General features: G+C 39.3%; 1 protein-coding gene across 2 annotated transcripts in view; it reads left to right on the top strand.

The window, feature by feature from the left end:
• Nucleotides 1-13268, top strand: part of LOC128642762 (actin-associated protein FAM107A) — a 50403-nt gene that overhangs the window by 29390 nt on the left and 7745 nt on the right. For both annotated transcript variants that reach the window (XM_053695557.1, XM_053695558.1), the window contains 2 exons: nt 8435-8455; nt 9794-9941. In XM_053695557.1, the coding sequence (XP_053551532.1) occupies nt 8435-8455; nt 9794-9941 (169 nt within the window). The remainder of the gene's footprint in view (nt 1-8434; nt 8456-9793; nt 9942-13268) is intronic.

Here is a 13268-nt window from a genome sequence, read left to right as displayed (position 1 = left end):
GTATAAAATAAATGCATGAGACTATTTTGCATAAGAAGACATGAAACCCAATTTTTCTTCTTTCATGATTCAGATAGAGAATACAATTTGAAACAACTTTCCAGTTTAGTTCTATTATCTAATTTGCTTCATTCTCTTGGTATCCTTTGTTGAAGAAATATCAATGCACGACTGGGAGCTAGCTGAATGCACTGGGTTAGTCAATAACATGAAGCATATATGTGCAGCCACCAATCAGCACCTCTTGATTCTACCTAGGTAAATTGGAAAGTTGTTTAAAATCTCATACTCTATCTGAATCATATATGCATAAAATTTGGGTTTTATGCCCCTTTAATAAATGCACGTGCTTTACAGTTTGTATCTGTTTATAAAAATGTTAAATGTATGATAGTGTGCACCAGTTGATTACAGGGGTGGCAACATTTTCTAAAAGTACCTATATTTATAATAATCTTTAAACAATTCTCTTGACAACCCCATAGTACTTTTTTAATTTAAAGGGACATTAAAGAAATATTCCATTTATTTTTTTTATTTCAAATTCATAATATTTATCACCAATAAAACTGTATAGATGAATAGATTTTATATAGCAGGAATTTATAACAAATAATTTATGAAAGTGACTTTAAAGCATGCACTTTCAAATGTAATGCTGCTATCAAGCTCACTTTGTCCTCTTGCTACCCTTTGTTGAAGAGCATATCTAGCTATTCTCAGTGCTGAGTACTATATGGCAGAAGTGTTTGCAACATTTTATTTACCACACCTCATGCACTTGAAGAGGTTGTTTTTTTATTGAGTTGAGTCTAACAGGAGCCTTTGTCTATAAAACAGCTAGTGCATATAAACAACTGTAAAACAACAGCAGCTAATGGACTGAGGAATGTGCACAATCTTATATCCACACTGTCTAAAGCACCAGCGCCTACTGAGCATGTGCAAGAGTTCACAGCGCATCTACAGCTGTCACATGATACAGTTGACAGGGAAATGAAAGGAAGCTTTGAAATATGTCAGAAAAAAATACAGCTTGTTTGATGTTCAGTGTTTGTATGTATTTGAGAATTATGTACTTCTGCTGTATTGATTGGTCCTTAAGGCCCTATTCAGGGCCGTCACTAGAAATTTTGGGGCCCCTGACTTAACCATTGATCAGGCCCCCCCCCCCCTCCTTTGACATGTGCAATTTTTAACCAAGTGACTAAAACGTAGATGCACTTTATTCTTAAGTGTCTATTTAAACTTGGAAATGTTGTAAAGGTAGTAACATACACACACACAGACACACTCATACACTGAAACACACACACACACTCACACATAAGGATTCACATATAGACACTCTAGCAGACACACAAATAAACACACTCAGACACAGACACTCAGCACTTGTTTACATTGACCTGACAAGTAATGAGGTAAACTACAGTTTTGTAAAAAAAGGAGATTTAGAAAACAAAATATGGAGTTCTGGTTATCTTTTTGTAAAGGAAGATGACAACTAAATGATGACAACAGCATGCAGTGGCTGAAAGGAAGGGCCCTGAACTGCCTAAACAATAATTTAAAGGTTAAATGGTGGCTTGGTGACTTCCGGAAAGGTCTCATTAGTCTCAAAGTCTGTAGAAAGATGTGAATAATCAGTAGTAAGGTCAAAATGTCCTAAAAAGGAACAGACAATGGACACACACACAAACTCAAACTTGCACATACACCCAAGGAAACACTGACAGAGACAGCCTCAGAAAACACACAAAGACATACACACACACACACACACAGAGACACCCACAGAAAACACAGAAAGACATACACACACAGAGAGACAACCACATAAAACACAGAAAGACATACATACACACACTCTCACTGAGACATTCACAGAAAACACACAAATACATACACACACCCTCACAGAGACATCCACAGAAAACACACACCCTCACAGAGACATCCACAGAAAATACAGACATACATACATACATACATACACACACACACCCTCACAGAGACATCCACAGAAAACACAGACATACACACCCACCCTCACAGAGACACCCATAGAAAAAGCTCAAAGACATATGCACACACCCTCAGGCATCCACAGAAAATGCACAAAGACATACACACCCACCGTCACAGAGAGACCCACAGAAAAAAAAAACACACACTCATAGAGACACAAACCAAAGCACAAAGACATAAACACAGACACCCACAGAAACAATCACAGGAGGAAACATTTATGCACCTTGCATCCCCTAAATCAACATTGTGTGACATGCATGATAAAAAAAATTGCAGAAATTAAGAGATCACTTTTTAAAGAATCATATTTGTAAATGTGCAAACAAAAATAATTTTGTGAATTCAAAATTGTACATTAATGATCTGGGTAGATGGCTAGTACTTTTAAAAGGTTGACATATGTTTGTTTGTTTTTTCCCATTTTCCCCCAAAATATAGAATTTCTACAGCATTGTCAAATAATCATAAATACACTGCTGTTAAAAAAAATGTGTTTTTATGGACCCCTGGTCCCACCATACAACTACTACCACACTGAAGTTACAATCTGAAATTGCACAAAGAAATAAAAAAAACATTTGCTAAGTAAGTCCTACCTCCTCTGCAAATGAAAGTGATCTGCCATCTGACTCAGGCACACACTGTACAAACAAAGTGCCAAGTCTGTCTCACACTGTGCATAGTGGTTTAGTGCACACTCAGAAATCCTCTCAAATGCTAATACTTTACTCCTTGTAATAACATTTCCCATGCTCAATTAGCACTCTGCTGTAGTACCCACTGGTGGCTACCAAAATTTAAAAAAAAAATATATATATATATATATATATATATTTTTTTTTTAGTTCTTGCCTCATGGGGCCCCCCTGGCCCATTGGGCCCCTGACAGGAGTCACCCCTGTCACCCCCTGATGGCGGCCCTGCCTATAATTACAGTCAATATAAAAATAGCCCAGAAGTTGATTGCAAGCAAATTTGTTTTGAGTGTCACCTTGTGCCATAGCCATAGGTTCAGTATCCCTGGGGTATGAGTAGTCAATTAGTGAGTGTCTGTGTCTCATAGTGGTGTGTGCACCTGTGTGAGAAAATCTGATAGTGTGTGTCTGTGTATCAGACTGATTGTGTGCACCTGTGTGAGAACATCTGATAGTGTGTGTCTGTGTATCAGACTGATTGTGTGCACCTATGTGAGAACATCTGATAGTGTGTGTCTGTGAATCAGACTGATTGTGTGCATCTGTGTGAGAACATCTGATAGTGTGTGTCTGTGTATCAGACTGATTGTGTGCACCTGTGTGAGAACATCTGATAGTGTGTGTCTGTGTATCAGACTGATTGTGTGCACCTGTGTGAGAACATCTGATAGTGTGTGTCTGTGTATCAGACTGATTGTGTGCACCTGTGTGAGAACATCTGATAGTGTGTGTCTGTGTATCACACTGATTGTGTGCACCTGTGTGAGAACATCTGATAGTGTGTGTCTGTGTATCAGACTGATTGTGTGCACCTGTGTGAGAACATCTGATAGTGTGTGTCTGTGTATCAGACTGATTGTGTGCATCTGTGTGAGAACATCTGATAGTGTGTGTGTGTATATATCAGACTGATTGTGTGCATCTGTGTGAGAACATCTGATAGTGTGTGTCTGTGTATCAGACTGATTGTGTGCATCTGTGTGAGAACATCTGATAGTGTGTGTCTGTGTATCAGACTGATTGTGTGCACCTGTGTGAGAACATCTGATAGTGTGTGTCTGTGTATCAGACTGATTGTGTGCACCTGTGTGAGAACATCTGATAGTGTGTGTCTGTGTATCAGACTGATTGTGTGCACCTGTGTGAGAACATCTGATAGTGTGTGTCTATGTATCAGACTGATTGTGTGCACCTGTGTGAGAACATCTGATAGTGTGTGTGTGTGTATATATCAGTCTGATTGTGTGCACCTGTGTGAGAACATCTGATAGTGTGTGTCTGTGTATCAGACTGATTGTGTGCATCTGTGTGAGAACATCTGATAGTGTGTGTCTGTGTATCAGACTGATTGTGTGCACCTGTGTGAGAACATCTGATAGTGTGTGTCTGTGTATCAGACTGATTGTGTGCACCTGTGTGAGAACATCTGATAGTGTGTGTCTGTGTATCACACTGATTGTGTGCACCTGTGTGAGAACATCTGTTAGTGTGTGTCTGTGTATCAGACTGATTGTGTGCATCTGTATGAGAACATCTGATAGTGTGTGTCTGTGTATCAGACTGATTGTGTGCACCTGTGTGAGAACATCTGATAGTGTGTGTCTGTGTATCAGACTGATTGTGTGCACCTTTGCGATAATATCTGATAGTGTGTGTCTAGGTATCAGACTGATTGTGTGCACCTGTGTGAGAACATCTGATAGTGTGTGTCTATGTATCAGACTAATTGTGTGCACCTCTGTGAGAACATCTGATAGTGTGTGTCTGTGTATCAGACTGATTGTGTGCATCTGTGTGAGAACATCTGATAGTGTGTGTCTGTGTATCAGACTGATTGTGTGCACCTGTGTGAGAACATCTGATAGTGTGTGTCTGTGTATCAGACTGATTGTGTGCACCTGTGTGAGAACATCTGATAGTGTGTGTGTGTGTATCAGACTGATTGTGTGCACCTGTGTGAGAACATCTGATAGTGTGTGTCTGTGTATCAGACTGATTGTGTGCATCTGTGTGAGAACATCTGATAGTGTGTGTCTGTGTATCAGACTGATTGTGTGCATCTGTGTGAGAACATCTGATAGTGTGTGTCTGTGTATCAGACTGATTGTGTGCACCTGTGTGAGAACATCTGATAGTGTGTGTCTGTGTATCAGACTGATTGTGTGCATCTGTGTGAGAACATCTGATAGTGTGTGTCTGTGTATCAGACTGATTGTGTGCACCTGTGTGAGAACATCTGATAGTGTGTGTCTGTGTATCAGACTGATTGTGTGCACCTGTGTGAGAACATCTGATAGTGTGTGTGTGTGTATCAGACTGATTGTGTGCACCTGTGTGAGAACATCTGATAGTGTGTGTGTGTGTATCAGACTGATTGTGTGCACCTGTGTGAGAACATCTGATAGTGTGTGTGTGTGTATCAGACTGATTGTGTGCACCTGTGTGAGAACATCTGATAGTGTGTGTCTGTGTATCAGACTGATTGTGTGCATCTGTGTGAGAACATCTGATAGTGTGTGTGTGTATATATCAGACTGATTGTGTGCATCTGTGTGAGAACATCTGATAGTGTGTGTCTGTGTATCAGACTGATTGTGTGCATCTGTGTGAGAACATCTGATAGTGTGTGTCTGTGTATCAGACTGATTGTGTGCACCTGTGTGAGAACATCTGATAGTGTGTGTCTGTGTATCAGACTGATTGTGTGCACCTGTGTGAGAACATCTGATAGTGTGTGTCTGTGTATCAGACTGATTGTGTGCACCTGTGTGAGAACATCTGATAGTGTGTGTCTATGTATCAGACTGATTGTGTGCACCTGTGTGAGAACATCTGATAGTGTGTGTGTGTGTATATATCAGTCTGATTGTGTGCACCTGTGTGAGAACATCTGATAGTGTGTGTCTGTGTATCAGACTGATTGTGTGCATCTGTGTGAGAACATCTGATAGTGTGTGTCTGTGTATCAGACTGATTGTGTGCACCTGTGTGAGAACATCTGATAGTGTGTGTCTGTGTATCAGACTGATTGTGTGCACCTGTGTGAGAACATCTGATAGTGTGTGTCTGTGTATCACACTGATTGTGTGCACCTGTGTGAGAACATCTGATAGTGTGTGTCTGTGTATCAGACTGATTGTGTGCATCTGTATGAGAACATCTGATAGTGTGTGTCTGTGTATCAGACTGATTGTGTGCACCTGTGTGAGAACATCTGATAGTGTGTGTCTGTGTATCAGACTGATTGTGTGCACCTTTGCGATAATATCTGATAGTGTGTGTCTAGGTATCAGACTGATTGTGTGCACCTGTGTGAGAACATCTGATAGTGTGTGTCTATGTATCAGACTAATTGTGTGCACCTCTGTGAGAACATCTGATAGTGTGTGTCTGTGTATCAGACTGATTGTGTGCATCTGTGTGAGAACATCTGATAGTGTGTGTCTGTGTATCAGACTGATTGTGTGCACCTGTGTGAGAACATCTGATAGTGTGTGTCTGTGTATCAGACTGATTGTGTGCACCTGTGTGAGAACATCTGATAGTGTGTGTGTGTGTATCAGACTGATTGTGTGCACCTGTGTGAGAACATCTGATAGTGTGTGTCTGTGTATCAGACTGATTGTGTACATCTGTGTGAGAACATCTGATAGTGTGTGTCTGTGTATCAGACTGATTGTGTGCATCTGTGTGAGAACATCTGATAGTGTGTGTCTGTGTATCAGACTGATTGTGTGCACCTGTGTGAGAACATCTGATAGTGTGTGTCTGTGTATCAGACTGATTGTGTGCATCTGTGTGAGAACATCTGATAGTGTGTGTCTGTGTATCAGACTGATTGTGTGCACCTGTGTGAGAACATCTGATAGTGTGTGTCTGTTTATCAGACTGATTGTGTGCACCTGTGTGAGAACATCTGATAGTGTGTGTGTGTGTATCAGACTGATTGTGTGCACCTGTGTGAGAACATCTGATAGTGTGTGTGTGTGTATCAGACTGATTGTGTGCACCTGTGTGAGAACATCTGATAGTGTGTGTCTGTGTATCAGACTGATTGTGTGCACCTGTGTGAGAACATCTGATAGTGTGTGTCTGTGTATCAGACTGATTGTGTGCACCTGTGTGAGAACATCTGATAGTGTGTGTCTGTGTATCAGACTGATTGTGTGCACCTGTGTGAGAACATCTGATAGTGTGTGTCTGTGTATCAGACTGATTGTGTGCACCTGTGTGAGAACATCTGATAGTGTGTGTCTATGTATCAGACTGATTGTGTGCACCTGTGTGAGAACATCTGATAGTGTGTGTCTGTGAATCAGACTGATTGTGTGTTTGTTTTTCTGCAGTGTAGTGATCTTCCTCAGCCCTAATACCTCCCTGGTCCCTTGCAAACATCTCTCTAACCCTCCCCCTCCCAGCAATGACGGCCATTCTTGATACTGACAGCCATGTGCCAGTATCACATTTATAGAATTCTTTTTTCAATTTTATATTTTTTTAAAACTTTTCTGTAGTGTAGCAGTTTCCCCACCTCCCCCTCCCAGTGATCATAACATGTGGGAACCTCCCACCCATTCCATCCCTTTTCTATAGTGTAGCTCCCCATACCTCCCTCTCCCTTGATTTATTTTCTGCAGTGTAGGGTCACTACCCACGTCACTAACCCACTTTCCGCTTTACCTCCCACACCTCCCGCACAGTGTCACTGTCTATAATGTTCAGGCATCTGCCTTGATATGGAACCGGAGCACAGATCATGCTCCGTTACCATATGACTAAAGATGCCTGCAATTCAGCAACAGCAGCTCTCGGCTGCCACTTGACAGCTGAGACTGCTGGGGCTTCCTAAAGCTGCGACGTAGATCACGTGGTACAATGGGCTTCGATATTAGGTTAAAGAGATATAAAACCCAGACTTTTTATTTCATAATTCAGATAGAGCATGCAATTTTAAGAAACTTTCTAATTTACTCATATTATCAATTTTTCTTCGTTCTCTTGGTATCTTTATTTGAAAAAGCAGAAATTTATGCTTAGGGGCCAGCCCATTTTTGGTTCAGCACCTGGGTAGCGCTTGCTGATTGCTAACTACATTTAGCCACCAATCAGCAAGCGCTACACAGGCGCTGAACCAAAAATGGGCCGGCTCCTAAGCTTACATTCCTGCTTTTTTAAATAAAGATACCAAGAAAACGAAGAAAAATTGATAATAGGAGTAAACGAGAAAGTTGATTAAAATTGCATGCTCTATCTGAATCATGAAAGGAAAAATAAAGGGGTTCATATCCCTTTAAGGGTTAATACAGTATCATATCTTTTGTAAACAATATCCATCACATCCATATGCTCTAATATAAAGTAGTATTCAAAAAAATAAAAGCATCAAAGTTTATTAAAAGATCAAATTCCAAAAACGAACACATTGACCCTTGTTACCGTACCATCATCTGACACGTTTCACTTGCGATATATATATAAATGTCTGACACTATTCATTTTTTCATCTTATATAGAACCTTTGTCTATGAACTTTGCTATAGTCTCATCTTTGTAATGACTGACAGTATGTTTCTGTATAAGACTGATAGTAAATCTGCATTCTATAATATCTGCCTGTGATAGTGTGTCTTGGTTTACAAAGAGTATATATAATTTTCATTGGACGTTGTTAACCATTTATAATCTTACATCTTTTTGTTTTTCAGTTTCGATCCCAGGGAAGGATGGTAATTATCTCTATCTTTTGATTTGTGTATATTTACATATCATTAGTGGTCCCAAAATTAGTCCATTAAAACTCCCATGCCAAGTGTATCAAATGGCTTTTTGTTGGGGTTTTCAAGTATGAGTATACAGTGTGAATCCATTTGAAAACCTTTTGCAGGAGTTAAACACATAGGACCTGATGATTAAAGATTTCCCTGCTTGGAGAGAAATTGTAGTGCAGATTTCACAGGGGCTGAACTCACTTAATTCTAAAAGAAAAAGTGTAGAACCCTCCAACACTGTGAGATCTCTCACAAGGTTCTAGACATGCACATTTTGCTATATTTGGGGCGTTCCATGCATGTGAAGGAAAGACAAACTCAATATAGCACTGCATGATATGAGAGTTTTGTTACACTAACACTTTGCACTTTGTATTTTATATTACTTTCTACTTCAGATTGTGTCCTTTCAGTATTGTTACATATAAGCTTTTCACTTTCTATTTTGTATTTTAATACATTTAGATTTAGATCCAGAAGTGGTTTACAAATTCTGATTATGTTTTGGAAGTTTCTGTGTTACTTTTACAAATTGGATTTTGGAATTCTGTTTTTGTGGATATGTACCCATACTAACTAGCTAGCCTTGTTGTCTGTGGACTAAAGCCCAGATTGGCTCCTACTAATAATAATGCATATGGTGGGTGGAATTTGGATATTGAACAATTATTGGAGTAAAAAGGATTTTAATTTGTAAAAACATCAACACTTGGCTGATATGTTATTATATCACAACACAACAAAAATGTCTCGTAATTACCAAGTTGTTTACTGCCCCTTTAATTCCCCTTTATTGGCCACATAAGACAAGCCAACAGTCGATAATGAACTCAATGTAAACTGAGCAGAATTTATTATTTTTCTTCTCCCATTGATTTCAAATGGAACCAAAATCTAAAAGAAAATCTGAGACCTGAAAAAAAATTGGGTTTTTATGTCCCTTTAAGGAAAATAATATTAAAATGATTAATTGTATGCACACCAGGAATTCATGTTAATAGTTAAATGAAAAACATAACCTATGTTCAAACAGTATCACAGTGTAATTGTGAAGGTTTGTTAAAATGGTTGCAAAACCCACTTAATATCCTGCAATAAATATATTTCTTAAAGGTTTCTTGTATTTAACTAGAGTCTGATATTATATAATTTTCTAATTAAAATATTTCGTCTCATGGATTAGAAAATATACTTTTTTCATGGGTCTGTTTGTCACCACATCTGACAGTGTGCATCAGTGCATAAGGCAACGGGATTTTGCTGACTATTGCCGACCTTTGACCTTCTCTCTCACAGCTTTAGCCACAGGAAAGGAAGGATCAAGTGATCTGGTCTCAGATTCTTCTCTTCCCAAGTTTATCCCTCCATGTAAACCTGACAACCCTCTGAAGTCCTCACGTACCCACCAGGAGCTGCATAAGGAGTTGCTTCTAACATACAGGAAGTATGTACCCTTGTGAGGCATATACTGCCTAATATCCTCACAAACACACCATGCTGGACTAAAAGGACATTAAAGCATACATCCTAACATTTTCTGTAGGCGTTCTGAGGTCTATGCAGTATGAAAGAGAGGCTTGTGAGCGGACAGCAAGCAGAGAGGCGGAGTCATGGAAGTACCATGGAAGTGGACAGTGGGCGGGTTGGATAGGCTATGGGTTGAGTTGGAGCAAGACATACACAGTCCCTGTTTAAAGGGATATGAAACCCAAACATTTTATTTCATGATTCAGATAGAGAATGCAATTTTAAACAACATTTCAATTTACTTCTACTATCTCATTTGCTTTATTCTTTAGATATCCCTTGTTAAAGGAACACTGAACCCAAATTTTTTCTTTTGTGAATCAGATAGAGCATGCAATTTTAGGCAACTTTCTAATTTACTCCTATTATCAAATTTTCTTCATTCTCTTGGTATCTTTATTTGAAAAGCAAAAATGTAAGTTTAGATGCCGGACCATTTTTGGTGAACAACTTGGGTTGTTCTTGCTGATTGGTGGATAAATTCCCCCACCAATAAACACGTGCTGTTCATGGTCTGAACCAAATATTGTCTGGCACCTTAGCCTAGATGCCTTCTTTTTCAAATAAAGATAGCAAGAGAATGAAGAAAAAATGATAATAGAAGTAAATTAGAAAGTTGCTTAAAATTGCATGCTCTATCAGAATCACAAAAGAAAAAATGTGGGTTCAGTGTCCCTTTAAAGAAATAGCAATGCACATGGGTGAGCCAATTACACGAGGCATCTGTGTGCAGCCACCAATCAGCAGCTACTGAGCCTATTTAGATATGCTTTTTAACAAAGGATAGCAACATAATGAAGACAATTTGATAATAGGAGTAAATTATAAATTTTCTTACAATCGCATGCTCTATCTGAGTCACAAAAGAAAACATTTGGGTTCAGTATCCCTTTAAATGACTCACTCTTGGAAAGAGACTAAAATTGGAATCACTAGACGCATTAAACACCTCATCTTATACATAAACAAACATACACATTGCATCTTGAGAATGGGTGGCAGATGTGCTTGTTATATAGGGATAAAACAATGTAATATTACCTTTGTAGTTCTTACATGGGACGCAGGAGATACAACTCTTGGCTAGTGAGATGTCCTATTTGACAATTTAAGTTTAGACAGTTGTAGATGAGACCATTAATTTTGTAGAAGTAGTAGGCCTAGATTTGGAGTTTTGTCGGTAAAGACCCGCGTAGCTAACGCCGGCTTTTTTCTGGCCGCACCATAAAAATAACTCTGGTATTGAGAGTCCACATAAAGGCTGCGTTAGGCTCCAAAAAAGGAGCGTAGAGCATATTTAACGCAGCTTCAACTCTCGATACCAGAGTTGCTTACGCAAGCGGCCAGCCTCAAAAACGTGCTCGTGCACGATTCCCACATAGGAAACAATGGAGCTGTTTGAGCTGAAAAAAAACCTAACACCTGCAAAAAAGCCGCGTTCAGCTCCTAACGCAGCCCCATTGTTTGCTATGCGGAAACACTTCCTACGTCTGCACCTAACACTCTAACATGTACCCCGAGTCTAAACACCCCTAACCTTACACTTATTAACCCCTATTCTGCCGCCTCCGCTATCGCTGACCCCTGCATATTATTATTAACCCCTAATCTGCCCCCCACAACGTCGCCTCCACCTGCCTACACTTATTAACCCCTAATCTGCCGAGCGGACCGCACAGTTACTATAATAAAGTTATTAACCCCTAATCCGCCTCACTAACCCTATAATAAATAGTATTAACCCCTAATCTGCCCTCCCTAACACCGCAGACACCTAACTTCAATTACTAACCCCTAATCTGCCGACTGGAGCTCACCGCTATTCTAATAAATGTATTAACCCCTAAAGCTAAGTCTAACCCTAACACTAACACCCCCCTAAGTTAAATATAATTTACAGCTAACAAAATTAATTATCTCTTATTAAATAAATTATTCCTATTTAAAGATAAATGCTTACCTGTAAAATAAATCCTAATATAGCTACAATATAAATTATAATTATATTATAGCTATTTTAGGATTAATATTTATTTGACAGGCAACTTTGTAATTATTTTAACCAGGTACAATAGCTATTAAATAGTTAAGAACTATTTAATAGTTACCTAGTTAAAATAATTACAAAATTACCTGTAAAATAAATCCTAACCTAAGTTACAATTAAACCTAACACTATACTATCATTAAATTAATTAAATAAAATACCTACAATTACCTACAATTAAACCTAACACTACACTATCAATAAATATATTAAATACAATTCCTACAAATAACTACAATGAAATAAACTAACTAAAGTACAAAAAATAAAAAAGAACTAAGTTACAAAAAATAAAAAAATATTTACAAACATAAGAAAAATATTACAACAATTTTAACTAATTACACCTACTCTAAGACCCTAATAAAATAACAAAGACCCCCAAAATAAAAAATGCCCTACCCTATTCTAAATTACTAAAGTTCAAAGCTCTTTTACCTTACCAGCCCTGAACAGGGCCCTTTGCGGGGCATGCCCCAAGAAGTTCAGCTCTTTTGCCTGTAAAAAAAAACATACAATACCCCCCCCCCAACATTACAACCCACCACCCACATACCCCTAATCTAACCCAAACCCCCCTTAAATAAACCTAACACTAAGCCCCTGAAGATCATCCTACCTTGTCTTCACCTCACCGGGTATCACCGATCCGTCCTGGCTCCGATATCTTCATCCAACCCAAGCGGGGGCTAGACATCCACTGAAGAAGTCCAGAAGAGGGTCCAAAGTCTTCATCCTATCCGGGAAGAAGAGGCGATCCGGACCGGCAACCATCTTGATCCAAGCGGCATCTTCTATCTTCATCCGATGACGACCGGCTCCATCCTGAAGACCTCCACCGCGGACCCATCTTCTTCCGGCGACGTCCAACTGAAGAATGACGGTTCCTTTAAGGGACGTCATCCAAGATGGCGTCCCTCGAATTCCGATTGGCTGATAGGATTCTATCAGCCAATCGGAATTAAGGTAGGAATATTCTGATTGGCTGATGGAATCAGCCAATCAGAATCAAGTTCAATCCGATTGGCTGATCCAATCAGCCAATCAGATTGAGCTTGCATTCTATTGGCTGTTCCGATCAGCCAATAGAATGCAAGCTCAATCTGATTGGCTGATTGGATCAGCCAATCGGATTGAACTTGATTCTGATTGGCTGATTCCATCAGCCAATCAGAATATTCCTACCTTAATTCCGAT

Source organism: Bombina bombina, chromosome 12 (genome assembly GCF_027579735.1).
Source record: "Bombina bombina isolate aBomBom1 chromosome 12, aBomBom1.pri, whole genome shotgun sequence".
NCBI lineage: Eukaryota > Metazoa > Chordata > Amphibia > Anura > Bombinatoridae > Bombina > Bombina bombina.
This window is presented reverse-complemented; position numbering and strand designations above follow the sequence as displayed.